Genomic DNA, 23,245 nt, shown 5'->3' with positions numbered 1-23,245 from the left:
AAGGGTCATTCCGAAGCCTGCATAATACTTTTGTGCAAATGTATATACTTACCTGTTATAAATTATGTGTACCTCTTTCTGCAGGTAAAGCTATTTCACATCAGGCACTTTGTTGTTTTCTTTCTCCTGGATTACCTGTCATTCATAAAGCAAACATTAGCATTTGTAAGATCATAGCCTGTTAAGTGGAAGTGATTTGCAAACAGCCGAGCTTTTCTGTTCTGCAGTATGCTCATTCCTGGAAGCACTTGTTAAAAATTCCTAGGCTCCTCCCCTGGAAATTCGGAATCAGTTGGGGTGGGGGAGTTATGCACTTTTTAAAGCTGAATTTCATTATGAGTTCTGTATTTTATAGTTTTTCATTTCTTAATATCTCCTTCCTTCATCCCCAGTGTCTTTTCCTTTGATTCTTCCGAATACTTTGCACAGTGCTTAGCAGCTAATAGGCAGAAGAGTTATCAAATGTTTGGTCTGGCCCATATTCCCTACCCATGAAGAACATAACATGCTAAGACCACCAGCTGAGAGAATGATTTAAGGGGGACTATGGTACTGTTCCAGTACTGGGGCTCCGGATCCCTGCATCTATGAAATAAGGATTAAGGAAAAAGAAGAGCAGAAAAGTTTTGCCCTGTGTTTTTTAGGTGCTATTGAGTTACTGAATCCTAACTCAGCTTATCTTATCTTCTTCCTGGAAGTAGCTTGAACCCCACTGTAGTGAAAAGGGGAACTCATCTGCTAAGCATTCAGGTGATCGAATGACTTTTTTTTTTAAGATTTTATTTTTTTCCTTTTTCTCCCCAAAGCCCCCCGGTACATAGTTGTATATTCTTCGTTGTGGTATGTGGGACGCTGCCTCAGTGTGGTTTGCTGAGCAGTGCCATGTCGGCGCCCAGGATTCGAACCAACGAAACACTGGGCTGCCTGGAGCGGAACGCGCGAACTTCACCACTCGGCCATAGGGCCAGCCTCTGATCGAATGACTTTTTAATATCTTTGTCTGAGGCTTCCCCCGACTCTTTCACTTTTTGTTTAAACCCTTTCCAGTGGTTAATTCTTTTTGGTGTGATTCCTCAGAGACTGCACATTACCTTTTATGAGTTATCACCCTATATTTGGGGGGAAATGGTGCCTATATTAGAAGGCTTTACATACCCTGTTGAAAGAAAAATCTGCTGGTTCAGGGTTAGACCCTGCTTCCTTTCAGCAGCTGGTAGCTCCAGGCAGAGTTCTTGTGTTCCTAGAAACTCAGGTCCAGAAAAGATGAGCATAAAGGAAACTACAAATAATGCATTTGAGGATTAACTCAGGAAATCAATGATTATTTCCCCCAAGCTACCCAGTGTCTTAAAAAACAGTTTAATTAAGCTAGCCATTTGTTTAAAATTTTCTGCCTCAATTTATGGATTTTAGCTTTTCTAATAAAAGCTCAAAATAAATTAGTCATCAATGACTTTTTAATGGATAGATGACATTTGTAATTTTTAAGTACTTGTTTTTGCTCTTTAAGTATTTCTGTCTTTAACCCACTTCCTAGAAAGCAGTGGCACAATAATACATTTGGAGGAATTAATAAATAAAAAGGATGTACTAACATGCCAGAACTTTGCCTTGGGTCTGTTTTGTGTGTTTTCCTTTTTTGTGCTGTTTTATCATTATTTCCATGTATTACTTCAAGGTTTCTTATCAGTTGGCACTTTGGTTTTTTTGTGTGTATTGGTTTCTTGGCTTTTTTCCTAGTAATTGAAAATGTGAAGAAAAACGTCACCTGTTTTTTCTTTCTCATCTGACTCTGCCCCTCTTGTATCCCCCCGTGTGCAAAAGATCAAACCCCTGTCCTATCCAGTCTTTGATGTGGAGGCAATAGAGATGGAAAAGGAAATGTGCCTTTGCGTTTTCCAGTACTTTCTCTTTCCTATTATCTAAAGCGATCTGAGTATAATTTATTTTGCTGCAGAGATAAAAATTCATTTCCTATTCTTGTTTCCTTATTCAGGGCCAAAAAATATAAATATAGGGTTTTTTCAACCTTATCTCAGCTAGGTATCTGCATTTACTCAGTCTTAAAGTGTTCCTTTTTGTTGTCATTATTATTTTTCAGTTATTTAGTTCCAGTTGGTGCTACATCACTTGTGTTTGTAAAATTCCGTAGGACATACTTATTTAAAAACCAATTTGATTGTCACAGATTGCTGCTTTTGAAAAAATCGCTATCTTCACCTGAATTATCACCATTAGGAGAAGGCAGTAAAATTGATTTTTTGTTTTCTTATTCCATTTAAAGCAGTATTAACTTCAGAGAAAAGTAGTGAATATCCTATAAGCCAGAATCCAGAAAACCTTTCTGCTGACAAGTTTCAAATATCTCTGGATAGTTCCACCAGTAAAAATAGAGAACCAGAAATGGAAAGGTAAGAAGTAATAAATGTCAAGTTGTAGTATCTAAGTAATACCTTTACTTATATTGAACTCTTAGTGTTAAATTTTTTTACCCTACTTTCTCTAGTTTTCTGTACTCAGACATTTCTAACCTCTCAATGCTCTAGGACACTTCGTTTAATTGCATATGGCTTTTTGGACGTAATAAGGCATGAGCTACAACATGAGAAATGCTCAGTAGATCTGTTCCTTCTGGAGGTCAGAATAAAATACAGAACTGAAAGCTAAACAAGGCTGGAGGCTGACAGTTGACTCCTCCAAGGCAGTCCTTGCCCTAATTGAAGTTTTTGCCTTTCTAGAAAAAGTTTAACTTGATTTACCCCAGGAAATATTCAGAATATCTTTCAGAGATGTCTTTTCAAGTCACTATTGAAATAAGACTGTATAACACTTTATATTTTCAAAAATACTTTACCTACTTCCTCATTGGCTCTTTACAACAGCAGTGAGCATAGAAGGATGAGTCCTGGACTATTATTCCTATTTGATAGTTCAGGAAAGAGTCTCAGAGCCGTTAGAGTCACACATCTCACACTCTAGGAAGGAAAAGGAATTCATATTTATTGAGTTCCTACTGAGTATATGTACATTTTTTACTTATCTTTCTGGGAGTAGTGACAAGTTGTCAATAATTTAATCACATCATCTTTTCCAAGCCTCTTGGACTAGACTAAGGATATATTTTTTAAGGCTGGGGTACTGGCATTGTGGCTGTGACAGAGAATGGAAAGATCTGGCCTCCACAGGCACTAGACCCATGTTTAGAGGTAATGACCTTATTGCCATGCTTTAACCAATTGAGCTAACCATCCATTTAATATTCAGACTAAATATTCCTGCTCCTCCCCCTCCCCACTGTACCCTATAGAGACTTCTATTAGAGAACCTACTCATTCGTTGAACTTCCTCCATCTACTAGACTACTTGAGAGCAGCACTTCTGGTCTTGCTCATCTTTAATCCTCAGGGCCTATCTTCAGTGCCTGACTGACTCATAGTAAACACCTAATAATTGTTTGAATTTATTAGCTATCTCTGAGGTCCTTTAAATCTGTTAATAAATATCTTATTCAGCAAAATTCTAAACACCTGAATGAGTAGAACAATTATGGGTGCATTTGCTCTTCTAACAATGTTTTATAGCTGATGTTTGTGTTTAGAATGACTTTGGACATTGAAAAGGCAGGAGGTAGGGATCATTCTGTGAATTTTGCCAAAACTGAGTAGGAAGAATGAGTGTAGTGATGTCAAAATTAATCAACTGTCTCTCTTCATGAGAGATCTGATTCTAAAATCCATTTGGACTCAAGTGGAATAGTGTATAGAATTTGAGTGAGTGGCAATAGATAATTCGGTGAAATTTACTGACATGCTTTTAAACAGCTAGGAGATATACTGCTTCAGACCAGACCCTAAGGGGAGATGTTATCTGTCAGCCCTGACAGGTTGGCAGGCATCATGAATCCAGACTTCTAGGCCGTTACTTGGGTTGTCTTTTACTGGTCATTCCCAATCTCACAGTGAGCTGTTTCACTTCCACTTTGGCTGCCTGGGAAGTATGATTAGTCCTTTCACAAGCTGTGGTGATGATTTTCTTTTTTCATCCTCCTTTCTAGGTCTTCCCCTTCTAAATCCCAGTTGTTAGATAATAGGTGGTGTGTGCACAGTCACTCAAGGAGTCTTCAGAACAGAAACTGCCCATCTCAAAAGGAGCTCATTAAGGTTGTTGATGCGGAGGAGCAGCAACTGACAAAATCTGAGGCCCAAGATTTAATGGAGCAGTCTTATTTGCCAAGACAAGATCTAGGTAATATTTCATCTGCTCTGATAGAGAGAACGCTTTTATTTCACTCTGAAATTTACCTAAAGATATTCTGGTTAATCACCTTTATATGTACTAGTCTATCATGAATGCATCTGTTGTATGTAAACCCATTTTAGAAAAATAGCTTGACTGTTAATCCAAGTTTACTTGAAAATTATTGCAGCTGTTAGTCTGTCTATGTTGGTTTAACTCTAACAGTTTTGAGGGTGGGTGAGTCCTGGTGCGCTGTAATATTTTACTTCAGCTGTTAAGAGTTTTAGGCTCCTAGAGTAAAGGTTTAGGCCTGTCCTTTATTGAAAACTGAGTCAAATCTCCAAAGTAAGCTTTTATTTTATGAATTAATGAATATAAATGACTATATATTTTATGCCTAATAAATCATTTTAAATGAATAGTGTGTTTTATGGCTTGTAAATCAAAGTTTTAATCAGTAAAGAAAGTTTTAAATTAATCCTCAAAAACACATTATCATAAAAGGTGCTCTTTAGCATCTAACTGTGGGATTTGGCCATCTTCATTAGGGTCATTTTAGGAATCTCATGCGTTCTACTTAGCTGTGCTTTGCTTCCTGATGGAGTTACATTTTTTGAAATATTTCAGAGTTGATCTCCTATTTTTAATTTGGTAATGATATCTGATGATTTATTGTGAAAAAGGTAATGATATCATCCTGGATGAAGAACCAAAACTCCAGTATTTGTCTCATTTTTCAACTTTTTTTCCTTCCTTACAAACGTACTGTATGTTCAGTGCCAAACAGTTGGAAAATATAGGTAATAAAAAGGAATATTTAAAATTACCTGTGTTTCTGTCATCAGCAATAAAATATTGCTTGGGACCGGCCCAGTGGCGCAGCAGTTAAGTGTGCACATTCCGCTTTGGCAGCCCGGGGTTCGCCGGTTTGGATCCCAGGTGCAGATATGGCACTGCCTGAAGCCATGCTGTGGTAGGCATCCCACATAGAAAGTAGAGGAAGATGGGCACAGATGTTGGCTCAGGGCCAGTCTTCCTCAGCAAAAAGAAGAGGATTGGCAGCAGTTAGCTGAGGGCTAATCATCTTCTTCAAAAAAAAAGGCTGAGTAGCTTTTTAAAAACCATTGTACGGGGGCTGGCCCCGTGGCCGAGTGGTTAAGTTCGCACGCTCCGCTGTGGTGGCCCAGTGTTTCGTCAGTTCGAATCCTGGGCGCGGACATGACACTGCTCATTGAACCACGCTGAGGCAGCATCCCACATACCACAAGCAGAAGGACCCACAACGAAGAATATACAACTATGTACCAGGGGGCTTTGGGGAGAAAAAGGAAATAATAAAAAAATCTTTAAAAAAACAAACAAAAAAAACCATTGTACGTATATACCACATTTTCTTTATCCATTCATCCATTGATAGACATTTGATTGATAGACATTCCACCTCTTGGCTATATGAATAATGCTGCAATGAATATGGGTGTGTGCATTTCTCCATTTTATTGTAATTAAATGTAATAGGTGAAGACTACTCCACTGGAATGGATATGTCATAATTTATTTAATCTCCTATTATTGTACATTTAGGTTGTTTCTAAAACTTAACTGTTATAAACAGTGTTGCAGTGAACATTCCTCTGACTAAACTTTTGCATACACCTTTTATTTTCTTAGGATACATTTCTATAACTAGAATTATTGCCCAAAAGTGTGAACACAGAAGGCTTTTGGAACATAATGCCAAACTGTCCTTTAGAAAAGTTAAGCCACTTTGCACTTCCACCAACAGTGTATTAATGTACCCCTTTTTCTCTTAATCTAACTTGATCTTTTTGATTCTTAGCAGAAAATAGACATTGTAATTAAAGATACATTGTCATATGGATATAACTTCTTCCCTCATTTCTTTCAGAGGCAACCCCTTACCTGGAATCTGGAATTAGCCTGTTCTCTCATGAGCCTGAGTCTGATCCCTCTGAAGAGAGAGCTCTAGAGGCAGCTCATGTTTGCAGCATGCCGGCTTCAACCTCTGCGATGAAATCACTCCAATTTCGAGTTGAAGAATCTGCCAAGAGTCCAGCTGCTGCTCATACTACTAATATTGTTGGGTCTAATGTGAAGGAAGACAGTGTGAGCAGGGAGAAGCCAGAAATGATATCTTCGACCAAAAGAGTCATCAGAAGAATATCCATGGTGGCCTCAGGCTTGACCCCAAAAGAATTTGTGAGTGTATACATATGTTATCTCCCTAATGACAGACTTCATTAACATACTTCAAATAATTTTAAATAGGTACTAGTCATGAACAACCTATAGGAATAAATCTAGGAAATAAGCACAATTCCATGTAATTTAATTTCCATTACTAATTTCTTAAAATTTGGAGCTAGATAAAGCTATAGCATGGATTATTTTGCATATATTTACTTAAGAAAATAATTATTAAATTTTGGCAGAAAAGTTATAGTTTTGGGTGTCATATAGAGCTTTTTAATTTTAATTTTCTTTTTAGCTTAAAAAGCAAGTAGGTGTAGCTCTACTCCCCAAAAGGCATGTTTTCCCCACCTTGGTTCACATCGGAGTGAACTCACCAGCATGATTAACTAAATCCAAACTGGTTCCAAGCATATTGCCAGATAGTGGCATTTCTCTGGTGTTTATTTATCCTTATCCTGGCTTATAACATAGTTATTCAGTAGCTTGTCCTATCATTTCTGCCCTAGAAGACCCCCTCCCTGTTAGGATTTTTTATATCTCCTTGGGGCCCTTATGCCAGAAATAGGAATTATTTTACATTGTGGGAAAATACCCATTAAGATATTAAGACCGCTGAAACCTTGATTCTACTTGGGCTGAGTGTAGATTTCAGATATCCTAGTTGGGGCCGGCTTGGTGGCATAGTGGTTAAGTTTGCACACTCTGCTTCAGCAGCCTGAGTTTGCAGGTTCAGACGTCCTGGGAAATTTACCTCTTCTGTAATTAATCACCAATGGTATCACTTCATAATAAAACAATTCATTGGGGGCCGGCCTCGTGGCGCAGCAGTTAAGTTCAAATGTTCCGCTTTGGTGGCCCGGGGTTTCCCTGTTCGGATTCCAGATGCAGATCTATGCAATGCTTATCAAGCCATGCTGTGGCAGGCATCCCACATATAAAGTAGAGGAAGATGGGCACGGATGTTGTTAGCTCAGGGCCATTCTTCCTCAACAAAAAGAGGAGGGTTGGCAGCAGTTGTTAGCTCAAGGCTAATCTTCCATAGATAGGTAGGTAGGTAGGTAGATAGGTAGACAGATAGATAGATGATAGATAGATTAGATAGGTAGATAGATAGATGATAGATAGATAGACTAGATAGATAGATAGATTAGATAGTTGAATGAATATTTCTTTAAACCATGATAAGATAACACACCAGAGTAGTGAATGGATTCAGTAGTGAGTGCCATTTATTGACAGTGAGAGATGACCCAGTCTTTCTTACGTATATTTCTTAATATATCCTTCCTAGGATAAGAACCATTTCTCATCCTAACTTCTCTGTAGGTAGTGGCTCAGCATAACATTCTGTGTGGCCAGACGTGTCCCACTACTAAAAGGGCAAAGTAAACTGTGTCTACCCTAGTAGATACAATGAATAACTTCTCATCAATAATACTAGAATTCTCATCTCACAGCCATGTGCCCAGATCAGCTATTTGCTCTGAAATTTCATACCTCTCTGTTTATATTGCTCTTGATTATTTGCCTATACATCTAGAATTCCCATTTATTCATTGAAAATGAGCATTCCTTACTCCTTTGTTTTGTGAGTTCAGCTTTTTGGAGAAGGCTAAAATGATCTAGTCTTTCTTGCTGTGGGCAATTCTAAGCTGCAGATTAGACCATAAGTGGCTTGGGTACATGTTGTCTTTAAACAAGCAAAGAGGAAAACTTTTCAGCTCTGTTCAGACTTGCTGAAGTGTGGTAAATTTATTATGAAAGTTGCTGACTGTATTACACATAATTAATTCTGAAGCCCATATTAAGATGATCTTTTCAGCAGTTGCTCTTCTAACTGAACACTGTTTCAAGGCTGGGATTTCAGCAATTAATCAGTTCAGAATTGCTAATGATCCTGGCAGAGGGCAGTGGCAAAAGGGGGAGGATGTCATTAGCTTCTCCAGCCCGCCTTTTTCAGTACCCTGTGGCAGTATGGAGTGAGGCAGCATGAAAGAAAGATGGCCTGATCTCCAGTGCAATATTGTGCACCACGGAAATATTGGCATGGGTGGTGATGGCTAGTAGATGATGGCCCTTGGTAAAGAAAGTTATTTACCAAACAGTAGCTATTAATTATGTCAACTATGTCTATAAAGGGTCTGGTTAATTTCTTTTACTGCCTATTGATTTTTATTTAGTTGATAGAAAATAGCTAGAAGGCTCTAGATTTCTTTTGGGAAGAATATGAGTCTCTTCCAATCTTTTTCCTTAAGAGGAATTGATAGTTTTTGCACTGACCTTTAAGAAGCATCTTGACTTGAATGTTTTGTAATAATCAGTGTTGAATCTTGTTTTTAAGCCACATATCTGTAGCATAGCTTTCTGTATAGGCTAATTACCTCTCAGTATATAAATTGTAGGCTGATAAATCTAAACTATAGTATAGTAGAGTGTCACTCTGCAAAGAAACTGTCTTAGGGAATCAAATGATATCTGCTATTAAAGGGAAAAGAAATATTATTTTGAATCTTTGGTTTAATTTCATGTCTGCCAGCATTGACTATTTTAGAATTTCTTCCTCTAATTTGTACATAATTTTTATTAAATTAGTATTTATTTTGAGACTTCAGGCTTGTTAGAATTAAAAGGATGTATAGCTTTTGTGAGAAAAATAGAGACTCAAAGCTAGGATAACTAATATTCTAAACTGTGTACTAGAAGTAATTTATTATAATGTAATATTTGATTTGATTTCAGATGCTTGTGCACAAGTTTGCCAGAAAACACCACATCACTTTAACTAATCTAGTTACTGAAGAGACTACTCATGTCATTATGAAAACAGGTATACCAAGACCCTTTACAGAATATGTTGCATCTGTTGCATAAAACTACACAAAGAAATGGGAGTATTTGTTAAGCATAGCATGGATGATAGTCTTCCAACAATCAATCACTTACTACTTTGTGAAAGAAAAGTAATAGTGTTGCTGCTTCCTGACCCTCTTTTGTTTTGGGTTAAGATTTGGAGAGTGGTGAGCCAGAATGATGACCCACTTCTAGTCTACCCTGCCTGGACTACACTGTGTGAAGGGCTTTCTGGTAAGGCAGAGCCCAAGTCCTGGAGCAACAAATAGGGCAAAGAGGTGGAATGAGAGGAAGTGAGTCTTCGCTCAAAATCTGGGCAGTTGGAAACCCTAGCTCCATGTCCTAGCTCCTCTCAAACTATGTGTTTGAGTTGTTTTTCAGGAAACAAGTCTAATATCAGCTCTGAGATAGCCTAGCATATTAAAAAGGAAAAAGAGAAGGGGAAAATTCATTTGTCCTACACTTTCCCCTTTTTAAATCTTAATTATGACTTGCATGATAACGGAAATCTCAGAGGCTTTTAGTTGACTATAAGCTGAGTAAATATTTCAGGGCTGCTAAAAAAGCTCATTTGAATTCGGCCTCATTAATACAAGTCTAACATCCAGAGCAAGTGAAGTGGAGATTCTGACCCCCCACTACATTCTCTGCTGGAGTGATAGGCCTGGAAGATAAGTGCTCTGTCTGGAGCACCATGCTTTCTCTTTAAGCTGGTCACTGACAAACTAGAGAGCGCTCATCCAGGGTTAGACGATGAGGATGAGGAAAAGGAATTCAAAGCAATGTAATTTAATGAACAGATGAAGGAATGAGAAGACTTATGGGAACAAGACAACTGTCTTCAAATATCTGAAGAGTTGTTATCTGGAAGAGGAGTTAGCCTCACTCATGGGCTCCAGAAAGCAAAGGCTGGTACATGCAGCACACAGAAGATGCAGATTGTAGCTCAAGCCTTAAAACCTTTCTAACAAAATTGACTCTTTGGAAGTATAGTGGTCTTCTCCAGGATGTTTCTGTTCACACAGCTGCAGATGCTTAAACACATAGTCCAGACTTCTTGACAGGGACATATTGCCTTAGAACATCTAAGATCTTAGGTTTCTACAACATAAAGGTCATACCACACAGGGTCAGGGGATGATGCTCACAGGAACCAGGAACAAGTTACCATGAGCTGGGTACTATTTTAGAGATGAATGTCATTAAAATTTAATATGTCTTAAGCTGTAGGTTTGGGTCAAAGTTGCTGAATGGTGAAAAGAAAACTTTAAAATGCAAATTAAATCTAAAGTAATTTAGTCTTTAAACTCAAGGGCAATACAACATTTTCTACTTTTAAACTAAAAATGAGCTAAAATTTCTGAGTTTAAAGCATATTATTAAATCAGTTTTCACAGCAGTTAAACAAAAAGCTTTAAAATTTGTCAAGAATTCTGTGAGGGAGAATAGCTGTTGCTACTACTGGCAGATGGCCTGCTGTGTTTAGGGTTTAGTTAAATACATTTCTCTGTTTAAAACTAAGTGTTCGTTCCTCAGTTTGCATAGTTCTTCAGAGGGGCCTTTGAAACACTAGGAAATAAACAAAAGTGATTATTCAGCTACTGCTTTCTGAAATACCTATGTAGAAAAGAGAAAAGCTATGAAAATACTCTATTTTCCTGTCCTTCTCAGGGGAATTAGGAATTAGGGGGTTAGGATTCCCCAGGTAGAAGTTCTCAGGGTGAAAATTTGTCACTTACATTGACATTTCAGATTTAGGATTTCGACAATACTGTTTTCTTCTTTCACATGTTGCCATTCAGTAAAATAGATTGTCCCCGTCCACATATATCAGAACTACTGACATGGATAATTCCTTGAACACACTGACAGACATCCTTAGGTAGCCTTGGCGTCTAGAAGATAGAGCGGACATTTCCTATGGTCTTAACTTCGTATCAGGCTTCCAAGATCCACACCAGCTGGCTATAATTAGGGGTGCAACCTCTGATTCTACCACCAGGGGTATTGGAAACATCAATCCAGGTTGGTCTCAAGTAGCATGAGGAGCTGGGGCTTTTTTACTTCTTACGGCATCACTTCCTGATTTTGTTTTCAGCTTCTACTAATCCTTCGGATGTTCCTCATTCTGCAGATGCTGAATTTGTGTGTGAACGGACACTGAAATATTTTCTGGGAATTGCAGGAGGAAAATGGGTAGTTAGCTATTTCTGTAAGTACAGTATAATTTCCCCCTCTCTTCCCTTTAACACTTCAGAATTGCATTTTTACACCTAACATTTTAACACCTAACATTTTTGCTGATGCTGAATCTGAATTACTGAAAGGTCTTTAATGGTAACACTAAGCTAGCTTTATCTTTAATGCATATCTCTTTGTTCAGATAAGCTGGTGATGTTGGGGGAAATGGATTTCTTTTTATAACTAATAGGACCTAATCGTCCTCCTAGCAATGTTAGCTTATGAACTAGGGATTTATTTAATGGTGGGCAGAAATGCATGTGCAGCAGTCACTTTTATAATGTTTCAATTAAGCATCAACTGTGTCTCCAGAGGGAAATCTGTTAAGGAGCTGTGGCTTTATAGAGAGAGGGTCTCTACTTAGTGTTATTCCTCCTGTGTTTTTGTGTGAATCACTTCACCATCCTCCTCCAGGAAAAGAGCATGTTCTTCTGTTCTTGTATGACCTCTCTTTTCTGTGATCTCTTTAGGGGTGACCCAGTCTATTAAAGAAAGAAAGGTGCTGGATGAGGTAGGTACTTGATGTTATAAACTAATCAGAAAGACTTGGTGCTGTTGAGTCACATAGGCACTGAAAAGTTATCTGCTTCCTTCCTTGTACTACTTTCCAAAGATTTTCCTTGAAAATGTGGGTCGTCAAGAGTTATGCAGAGCAAATCAAGAAATTCTGTGTTCTCTGGGCCGGCCCCATGGCCGAGTGGTTAACTTCACACGCTCTGCTTCGGCGGCTCAGGGTTTCACCATTTCGGATTCTGGGCACAGACATGGCATGCTCATCAAGCTATGCTGAGGCGGCAACCTACATGGCTCAACCAGAGGCACTCACAACTAAAATATACAACTATGTACTGGGGAGCTTTGGGGAGAAGAAGAAGGAGGAAAAAAAAGATTGGCAACAGATGTTAGCTAAGGTCCCAATGTTTAAAAAAAAAAAGAAATTCTGTGTTCTCACTTGTTTATTTAAGTTCAGTAGAAACAATCGTTTCCTCAGAGGAAGGAAAAGGAATTTATAAAGCGGAAGACAAGATTCATAAGCATGAGAAACAGGCCCACCTAAATTTTACACGCATACACCTTTGTAGGAAGCTGGTTGTTCACTGTTGTTGAACAAAAATCCTTCATATTAATATGCAAATGTTTCTGTTTAGAAATCAGATTCCTTCAAAGAGGAATCTTTATGATACTGAGAACAGTGAGAGGTAAATAAGATAGAGTGTAGGAGGAGGAATAATTTTAGAACAGAGCCAGCTAAGAGCTGCTGATAACAACAAATCAGGCAAAATAAAATTAGTGAAAGCAGTTCTAGACTATTATGCACTACTATGAATATGCTGATATTCATAATTAATTAAATGATGTTTTGTTGGTTTTAACTTTCATTCAGTGACTTATATTATTGGGAGCCTACTCTGTGCTGGGCACCAGGAATAAAGTGGTAAACAAGACGGACAGTTCTCTGTTCTGGTGGGATTTGTGTTCTATTGAGGGGAGATACACAGTAAATAAAGGTGTATGTAAGATACCAATAAATACTATGAAGAAATGTATAGAACAACAGACCAGCAATTCACTGGGGAGAGAAGTTGACTTCTTTAGTTAAGGAGACCACGGAAGGCTTTCTGAAAAGCTTGAGCTGAGATCTAAAAGATAAGAAAGAATTGGCCTTGAAAAATGTAGGGAACAAATGTTATAGGCAGAGGAACAGCAAACATAAAGATCTTGAGGTGGGAATGAGCTTGGTTTACTAAAGAAAAATAGGCCAGTGTAGCTGGAGAGTAGTAATTAGTGAATCATATGTAGGGAGCAGAAGTTAGACAAGGGGATGGATAAAGTCATAGACAAGGGCCAGATCAGGTAGGATTTGGTGTAAGTCCTGGTAAGGAATTTGAATTGTATTTGTAGGGTAATTAGAGGCATAGAGATGGCAAGAGGAGGGTGGTTTGAGATCTATGTGGAGATAGGACTTACTAATAGGTTAAATGTTGAGGATGAGGTAAAGAGAGGAATTGAAGGGGTAACGCGTAGGTTTTTGGCGTGAACAATTGAATGGATGTCAGTAATATTAAATAAGATAAGGAAGATACGGAGGAGGCACATTCTGGGGTTAGGGGAGTGGGAGATAGGAATAGAATGAAGAGCTGCGTTTTAGATGCATGAATTTGGGGATTTATATTAGACATCTGGGCAGAGAGGTTAAGTAGGCAGTGGGGTGCAATCAGGACTATGAATTTGAGGGTCATCTTCAAATAGATGACATATTTATCACTAGATTCTTGTCACTCGCGTGTCTAGGAAATGTTAAGTGTTCTTTCTCCGTATAACAGCCTGTGGTTATACTCGTGACTATTTTCCTTCATAATACTCTTGGCAAACAAAGGTGGTCTTTCCTACAATCTGAGTTTCAGTCAGAATTGTTTCTAAGCATTCTTCCCAAAAATTGTCCCAAAAGCTCTAACCTCTACAATCTCATTCTTCTTTATTCCCTTGTCCTTGACCAGTCAAAATAGTGATTATGAAAAACATCTAACTTTCTTTAGTTTATTAAATGTATATTTTATCATTTTGGTTTCCTTAACTGTAAATCTCTCAATGGAAATCTGAGAAGCCCTTATTTCTTTAGATGGTAATGCACAATTGGTTTAAGAGATCAGGAATTCTCCGGTTATCTTTCAAACAGCACAGTATTAGCAGTTTAATCTAAATGCTAAGTGAATGTTTTGAGAGGAGATGTTGAAAATTAAAATACATTGAGTCCCAGTGAGGTGAAAAGCCAATTCTTAATTTCTGCCCACAATGATGTGCTTCAGTGAATTGATTTCAGCGGCTGAGATGCTGGTCATTTCATCCAGTCCACCAAAAAGAATGATTTTTTTGGAGGGAGGGGTCAAAACTCTGCCTGGCAATGCTGAATTCCTTAAATACGACGTATCTACTCTGCTTCCATTGAAGGGGTCTTCCCTTTCTCTGACCCCTGTGGTTTGGATTTGGTTTCTTTCAGCATGATTTTGAAGTCAGAGGAGATGTTGTGAATGGAAGAAACCACCAAGGGCCAAAGCGAGCAAGAGAATCCCAGGACAGAAAGGTAAAGCCCTTTTACCCGATGCTGACAAACACCCACCCACCCCTCTGCATTCCTGCCCTCTTCTTGGAGATGGTCTCATTCATCTTGTAAGGGGCATTACATACTCGTTGCTAGAGCACTAGCTAGGTCCTTCCTTATAGGTTCTTTTTTAGTTCTCCTAGCCCAACAAGGTAAATAAGTATTATCTCCATTTTATGAATGAAGGAACTTAGAGGTTTAGAGAATCCATATAATTTCTACTCTAGGGTTCAAATCTCAGCTGTTAAGTGGCAGAGCTGGGATTTGAGACAAACGTGAATCTAAAGCCTTTGCTCTTTCCACTGCATTGTGATATCTTTCTCTAAAGCAGTGTGGTAAGTGCTGTGAGGAGGATGTACACACTGCTGCCTGTGGAAGCACAGAAGAGAATGTGATTGATAGTCAATAGCTAACATCTATCTGATGTTCACGATATGCCAGGGACCGCCCTAAGCACTCAACCATATTTTAACTAATTAACAATTTTATAGCAACCCTATGAGGGATGTCCTATAATTATGCCAATTTTATAGTTGAAAAAATTAAGGCTCGGAGAGACTGAGAGTAAGTGGCCCAAGCTCACACAGCTACTTCTGAACCCACAGCTAGAAATTAAACCCAGGCTGTCTAACTCCAGAATCTGAGCTTTTTTTTTTTTGAGGAAGATTAGCCCTGAGCTAACATCTGCTGCCAATCCTCTTTTTGCTGAGGAAGACTGGCCCTGAGCTAACATCCGTGCCCATCTTCCACTGCTTTATATGCCTGCCACAGCATGGCTTGCCAAGCGGTGCCATGTCCCCACCTGGGATCCGAACCGGCGAACCCCAGGCCGCCAAAGTGGAACGTGCACACTTAACTGCTGAGCCACAAGCTCAGCCCCCTTCCCCTACTTTTTTATATGTGGGACACTGCCACAGCATGGCTTGACAAGCAGTGCATAGGTCTGCACCCAGGGTCTGAACTGGCAAAACCCAGGCCACCAAAGCAGAGCATGGGAAACTTAACCGTTGCGCCACTGGGCTGGCCCCCTTGAATCTGAGCTCTTAATGACAATACCATAGTTTCTTGGAAAGTTATAGGAGATTTCACAAAGGAGAAAAATAGATTATTCTAACAAGTTTACAAATGAAGGATGAGAAGCCCAGGAAGACTCAGTGACTTTCCCCAGATCATACTGTAGCAGATGATACAGCCAAAACTGTCCTTCTTTCAGGGAGAAAAGTCCAGGCAAGATTTCCTACCTGCCTGTCAGGCCTGAGCTGGCTGCTTTCTCAGGTCGCTGACAAGTGCTTAGTTTCCTGGTCTACATTTCTTCCTTTTTCACGTGTGCACTGCTGAGGATTTCAGAACATCCCCATATGGAGCACCTTCTGTCCCTTTATAGAACTTGAGAGAGAACCAGCAGCAGTGATTTTCTAAGGAAAACAGCTTTGGGAGATGATCACAAATCAAGCCCTGGCCCTCTGAACCCTTGGGGTCCACCACCCTCACCCGCTGAGCCTGTCAAGTAACTTCCAGGTGCCAAGAAAAGCTGCTAGCTCTATTTCTGCTTCCACCTTCACCCCAGGGGAGTTCTGTGTGAGCCAGCCATTTGCTTTTATTCCACTGTATGCAAGGCAGAATAAGCACCAGATTCTTCCCTCCTTCAAAGGAAATTCCAGTGTTTGGGGGTTTTTCCTATACTTGGGGTGGCAATGATGGAAAGTGCCTGGTCAAAGTAATGACATTCTGAAGATACTAAATGTCACCGTAATATTTTCCTGTGGAAGAGAAGTGTATTTGTAGAGGTAAAACTTCAAATTTCTTATCTTATAACTAGACATCCTCAACAGTGAGTATCAGCCTGGATGTAAAAATTTCTTATTTTTTGTACTTTTCACAGCAATATTTGACTCCAGCTGACTGCCTGGGGAGAAGTTTTAGCATTATGAGCATCTAGGTCCTGTCAACAGGTTGGGGATGTAGTTTATTCATACACATAATGAGAATGGCACAGATGGAGGCTGTCACTTAAAACAGAAACAGACGTATCCTGCTGTCCTTTCTTATTCCTCTGACTGTAGTTGAAATGTGTAGGGGGTGGGGGGCCATTTCCTAAAAGGCCACCATGTGTTCTTAGCTTCCTGATTTTTCTCTATCCAGTCTCTTATTTGAAGCGAGGGGAGTTTCTAGGCCCAGGCATTTTTCTTTATAGTAGAATGGGGAGAAAGAGGGTCAAGAGAACAATGGTTACCCAAATGATATATATCCAGCCAACTGACAAAAATTTAGATTTCTTCTTTTAAATGATACCCAAGTCCTTTGCTAAGAACCTGTGCCAATGCATGTGTAAGAATTTGCCTGTTCAACACAGTAGCCACCAGCCATAGGGGGCTTTTTAAATTTTAAATAACTACAATTCAATAAAATATGAAATTTAGTTCTTCACTCACCCTAACCACATTTCAAGTGCTCAGTAGCTACATGTGACTCATGACTACCTTATTAATGCAAATATAGAACATTTCCATCACCACAGAAAGCTCTTTTAGACAGTTCTATTGAGCACAGGAAGTGGAAGAGGCCCCTAGGAGGTGTGGTGTGATCCGTATCTCCTGGAAACCAGGCAGTCAGATCAGCTCCATGAGGAGAGGCAGAACCAGGCTTCACTTCTAGATTTAAAACTACTTAGGTTGCCTAAAGGAACAACGGCCATTCCCAGAGCAGTGTGAAGGCAGAAACAGGTTCGGGGACCAGAAGAAAATCAGGAGAAAAGGAGCATGTACACGTAGAATAAACATAGGACTCTCTGCCACCCAGAGTCATGGTTAGTATTGATGTACCGAGTCTGGATAAATATCAAACTTCAGCTAACAGCTTGAACTTTGTGCCATGCCAGCCTTTTATTAAACATAAAGAAGGACCAATTTCTTTCTTCTTGTCTCTAACAAGAAGTGAAGTCACCTGCAGAAGTTATCAGGGAGGAGCCTGGGCCTGATTGGTGGCAAGGTGGATGCTCAGCCCTTGAATGACAAAGAATGACTGTAGAGTAGATCAACTACATACGTACTTCTAAAGAAGTCTTCTAAAATCCATCAGTGTCCTGAACATTGGCCTGATTGTCTCTGGGAAGTGACAGCAGAACTTGGTGGGGGTAAAGAAAAGAAAAAGGGAAGTTCTTCATTTTTGAGAGTCTCTTTATATTGTTTTTTAATAAAACCTATACTCTTTTATAACTAATGTTTGTTTCTCTGTTGCTCTGTCCCTCTCTTTTCCCAGATCTTCAGGGGCCTAGAAATCTGTTGCTATGGGCCATTTACCAACATGCCCACAGGTAAGAGGCTGGGAGCAGTGCGGAGTCCAGGACCAGCCTTTCCCTTACATTGTGGAGTGTTATAGGAGAGATCTTCTCATGGGGGTCCCTCAAATTGGTGAGACGTTCTAGAAGTTATTCTGTTTCTTTACTGTCCATCAGACAAAACTGCACCTAAATGTTACCGTATAGCAAAAAACTAGCCCTGTGCCCCTTCTCAAGAGCAAGAAGGCAGTGAAGAGTTGGGATCTAGGACACAGTATGTTCTATGCAGAGATGCGGTCGAGCTGCTCTTACTGCCCTTTGGTCTAAGAAAGGGGAGAAATAAATTAGGGAGAAGACACCGTACTCCTCTGAAGATGGCCTTGGCATCTGGTCAGGGACAGATGAGTGGCAGCAAGGGAGCCTGGCAAAGTAATTTTGCTCTGTCTTCTTTATTAGTTCTTGATTGGATTTCTATGAAATTTCCAGTTGCCACTGAAGGATTTCTCAGTGTTTTGTACTGTGGTGTGCAGAGACCCAGGGTCTCTAGCAGGAATCATTTGGAGGTGAGTCAGTTGACCTCAGTTCACTCAGACAAACAGGAGCGCCTCAGCAATCCCCAGAAGTAGGCCAATGGAATAGAGCACCCCGAGGGGCCCAGAAGCCACCCACTGGTCAGTTCAGCTGATTTTCTGGGTGCGAGTGGAACATCTCTACCATCCCGTCTGATTTCTATTCCCCTGAGTGTGCTGATTCCAGCTCAGCATGTAGCCCTTCCCCGCTGATGTGCTGAGTCTCTGTCCAGGAGGATGTGTATTTTTTTACTGAATGAATTATCTTCCCATCTCTTGACATTTACAGTAATTACCACCAAGTATGGTGCTCTCAGTGGCCTTGATTATCAATTACCAACACAGAATTGGGCAGGGAGGGAGGGAGGCAGCTGGGTGTTTTTTCACAGCATCTTAGCCAACAATTTAGCAAATTAATAGAAATTAGATCTTGGATTTTTTTTTCTTTCTAAGTGTTCTGTTTGAAAGACTATCAAACCTTATCTACCACGTGGCCTTGTGGGAACTGATAACCACAGTAGGTAGCATATCAGTGGCAAATTGACTTAGAATCCATACCCTTAGTATAGATTCTAGTTTAAAGCCTTTCTGTCTCTTTGGAGCAGAGAGACAGGGAGTCTCACTGAAAAGTCTTGCTGTGAGCTTTCAGGCGGAGGAGTATGAGGTCGAGGGCCCAGGTCCAATGTGCAGTTTACTGTGGTGATTTTTAGTTCTAAATGTCCTATTTAGATCAACTAGAGTGGATGGTGCGCCTCTGTGGGGCTTCTGTGGTGAAGGAGCCTTCATCGTTCACCTTCAGTGAGGTAAGCATTTGATGCCCTGTCAGCGGGAGAGGACGCAATATTCTCTCCTGTGACTGAGCAAGGCAGTACCCATCAGTCCCTATGAGCCCCCTCACTGTGGCCTCAGAAGCCTCTCTTGACCCCAAGCCTTCCCTGACCATGTACCTGTGCCAGAAGACTCCATCTGTAAGAGCTGAGTAAGGACTTGAGAGCTACAAGTATTAATATACTGAGGGAAGGCTCTTTCGCTCTAACCCTTCCTTTTTTTAAAGATTTTATTTTTTCTTTTTCTCCCCAAAGCCCCCTGGTACATAGTTGTGTATTTTTAGTTGCGGGTCCTTCTAGTTGTGGCATGTGGGGTGCCGCCTCAGCGTGGCCTGACAAGCGGTGCCACATCCGCGCTCAGGATTCGAACTGGTGAAACCCGGGGCCGCCGCGGTGGAGCGCGCAAACTTAACCACTCAGCCACGGGGCCGGCCCCCTAACCCTTCCTTTTTGTATGTGCCCTTCCCGCTCTTTTCTGTGGTTGCCCCCAGAGTAGTTTACTTGAGCAAACCTTTGAGAAATGGTGAAGTGACTGTTCCAAAAGTCCTGCTCTGTTATCCTCAATGCTGTTTCCTTCCTGGGGATTCAGGGTACTCACCCAGTTGTGGTCGTGCAACCGGACGCCTGGACAGAGGACAGTGGCTTCCATAGTAAGTCTTGCTGTAAGCCTTCGTCCAGAGGAGTATGGGATAGAGGGCCCAGGTTAGGTGTGCAGATTGCTCTGCTGATTTTAGGTTTAAATGCCCTTTTAGATCAACTGGAGGGCATGGTGCACCTGTGTGGGGCTTCAGAAGGCCACAAGCATGTGCCTGTGTCATATGATGTCCTGCGGGATGAGTTGTTTGTTTTTTTGTTTGTTTTGCATTATAAAAGTAATGAATGAACTGTTTCCATTGAGGGGAGGGATTAAATATGAATGTTCATCACATAAAATATAAATGAGCACAAACACAATACACTAACCCCAGTGATCCCACCAGTTGGAGATGATTACCATAAAATTCTTCCAGGCATGTGTGTGTATATATGTACACATATGTATTTTACACAAATGTGATCAGGCTTATCATAGTGTTTTGCTTTTTCATTTAAGATATTGCAAACATTTTACCACATCATGAAATTGCAATACTGTTTTGCTCTCTCTGGTGACTTTTCCTTTAACAGATTGGAGGTCATGTTAATAAAGTTGCCGGAGGCTGTAGGCTTTCACCAGCAGTCACTCCTCAGGCTCCTGAGTAAGGTCCTATGTCCTGAAGCATTGCTTAAGATCAACAATTTTGCTCCTACCTGAGTAACCCTAAGAACTCATACAACCAGGACCCCAGAATAGATTGATTAGAATCTGGTCTGGAGAAACGGGAATTGACACTAATCTCTGTTTGTGTTCTCTGTCCCCAGTGACTGGGCAGATGTGTGAGGCACCTGTGGTGACCCGAGAGTGGGTGTTGGACAGCGTAGCCCTCTACCAGTGCCAGGAGCTGGACACCTACCTCATACCCCAGGTTCCCTAGAACTGCTGCTGGTTCCAGCCAGCCATAGGTATAGGGCCTGTCTCCTCAGGACCCCAAGAATGAGCTTAAGAAATGGCCTTTTTCTGAAAGCTCCTCTTCAGTCCTTCCACAGTCCCGATTACTAAATATTTTATGTATATCAGCCTGAAAAGAACTGGCTAATGCAAGGGTCCTTTAAAGATTTTCTGCTTCGTGTCCCTTTGAAATCGGCAATGAGCACAAAATTGTGGTAATTTTTCACCTGAAAGAATTGAAAGCCATTTAAACTCCACCAACTGAACAAGATGCTGATTCATTATTTATCAGCCCTATTCCTCGTACTGGGGCTGTTGGCTTGGAGCTGGAGGCACAAAGTCACTGGCCTCAGGAGAATAGCTGCTTTCCCTAAGTTGGTTTCTCTAAAACCCCGTGTTCACAAGGGCCAAGAGTCAGACCCTTCAATGGAAGGCGAGTACTTGGGGATCTGTGATGTGGCTTCAAATCAAAACAGTTCTTGGGCAGTGCTCAAATGCTGGAGTGGAGCCTTAGGGAGGGAATTCAGAGGCAGGAAATGGATATAAATATGAAACTCGAGGGTTCATTAGAGGAGATGGGAGTCATGCTGACCCTGATCTCCAAAAGTCTGGGCTATAGTTGCTAGATTTCTAAAGAATTTTTTTTTAATTAAAAAAAATTTTTTTTAAAGAATTTTTAGCACTGACGTGCTCTGAAACAGCAGAATCTTTTCAAGAGCTAATGTCCAAAGAGAGTCTTCCAGTTCTCTATTAGTAATAAATAAAATGTTTAGTGCTGTAGCTCTAGTATGTAACCCATTCCTCTTGAAATATAAGATCTCTGATATGAATATTTCATGTCTGCAAAATGATGGATCCCACCAGGCAAGGAGCTGTTGCTTTCCTTGAGGTAATTCTTCTCCCCTTGCTCCCTATTGCTGAACTGCACAGTTTCATAAATAATTTTGTTTGCTGAAGGAAGAGAAAGTGTTTTTCATAAGCTCATTATCCAGGACTGTTGATTGCTGTCGGAAGGACTAGGTCTTCTTTAGCCCCCTGGGTGTGAGGGCAGTGAAGACATGATTGTACAGAATACATTTTGTAAGTGTTGTGCTGTTTGTCTGCAAATAAACTCAGTAGCAAACACTTCTGCCGAGTATGGCTGTTCTTAAGGCTCACACCTGCAGACTTTCTCAGAGCCTTTTCAGTGTACTTCAGTCTCATCTGTAAAATGGGGTTATGTATAATAGTACCTACCTCCTAGGGTGATTGAGGTGACTTCAGTACCTGTTGTATTCATTTTCTATTGCTGCCATAACAAATTGTCACAAACCTCATGGCTTAAAACAACCCCCATTTATTATCTCAGTTCTGTAGGTTAGAAGTCCAAGTTGGCTCAACAGATTTCTTTGTTTCGGGTTTCACAAGGCCAAAATCAAGGTGTCAGCCGGGCTGTGTTCCTTTCTACAGGCTCTGGGATGAATACACTTCTGAGTTCAATTCATGTTGTTGGCCAAATTGTTCCTTACAATTGTAGGACTAAGATCCCAATTTCCTTGCTGGCTCTTGGCCAAGAGGTCATTCTTAGCTTCTAGAGGCCACCCACATTCCTAGGCTCATGATCCCCCACCTCCATCTTCAAAGCCAGCATAGGCTAGTCAAGTCTTTCTCACTCACACTTGGAATCTCTCTGACTTCCCCTTCTGCCTCATTTCTCTGACTGCTGCATCTCTAACTCCTGCCAGAGAAATTTCTGTTTTTAAGGGCTCAAGTGATTAGAGGTGCCCACCAGATAATAATCCAGGGTAATCTCCCTATCCTAAGGTCCATAGCCTTAATTAGAGCTGCAAAGTCCCTTCACAGCAGTACCTAGATTAGCGTTTAATTGAATGACCAGGGGACAGAAATCGAGGGAGGACATCTTTAGAATTCTGACAACCACTCCTGTTTAACATGGTTAATCCACAGATAATGGTCTGTATCATCATTTCTTGGTCTTCGCACTGTTTGGAGATTAGAATCCTCTTTGAAGCAAAGAGAATGAAATCCTCACACAATTCAGTATTGCCCTTTCTGTAAAGAGGGTGGGTGGGTGAGGGAAGAGTAGAGAAAACTGAACTAATTACCCTTATTACACTTTTTTCTTATTTGGTCTTTATCACAGCCCGATGAAGTGGGTATTTGTCACCTCATTTGAAGAATGGGAACTGAAAATATAAGATTTTGCTCAGAGTTTGCACAGCTAGTAAATGACAACCCAGAAGTCTGAACCCATGCCCTTTTCCATCCCATCATTTAGCTTTCTATCTGCATCAGTCACTGGCCCTAGGTCAGAAGGCACCAGTTCTAGCATCAAGGGAATTCGGGAGAAGAATGGGTTGTGAGGGGAACTAGCACTCTCTAGCTTCTTTTATGGGAAAGCAG

The 23,245-nt window shown here is 40.5% G+C and overlaps 1 protein-coding gene across 3 annotated transcripts in view; it reads left to right on the top strand.

The window, feature by feature from the left end:
- BRCA1 (BRCA1 DNA repair associated) overlaps positions 1–21,952 on the top strand; it is a 55,770-nt gene extending 33,818 nt beyond the window's left edge. For 2 of the 3 annotated variants that reach the window (XM_046676722.1, XM_046676719.1), the window contains 11 exons: positions 2,285–2,411; positions 4,055–4,245; positions 6,146–6,456; positions 9,190–9,277; positions 11,435–11,512; positions 12,012–12,052; positions 14,540–14,623; positions 17,900–17,954; positions 19,217–19,290; positions 19,904–19,964; positions 20,716–21,952. In XM_046676722.1, coding sequence (XP_046532678.1) covers positions 2,285–2,411; positions 4,055–4,245; positions 6,146–6,456; positions 9,190–9,277; positions 11,435–11,512; positions 12,012–12,052; positions 14,540–14,623; positions 17,900–17,954; positions 19,217–19,290; positions 19,904–19,964; positions 20,716–20,828 — 1,223 coding nt within the window. In that variant the 3' untranslated portion in view covers positions 20,829–21,952. The remainder of the gene's footprint in view (positions 1–2,284; positions 2,412–4,054; positions 4,246–6,145; positions 6,457–9,189; positions 9,278–11,434; positions 11,513–12,011; positions 12,053–14,539; positions 14,624–17,899; positions 17,955–19,216; positions 19,291–19,903; positions 19,965–20,715) is intronic. The other variant, XM_046676721.1, reaches the window with a different exon arrangement.
- The last annotated feature ends 1,293 nt before the right edge of the window (positions 21,953–23,245 follow it).

The sequence above is a fragment of the Equus quagga genome, chromosome 11, assembly GCF_021613505.1.
Source record: "Equus quagga isolate Etosha38 chromosome 11, UCLA_HA_Equagga_1.0, whole genome shotgun sequence".
NCBI lineage: Eukaryota > Metazoa > Chordata > Mammalia > Perissodactyla > Equidae > Equus > Equus quagga.
This window is presented reverse-complemented; position numbering and strand designations above follow the sequence as displayed.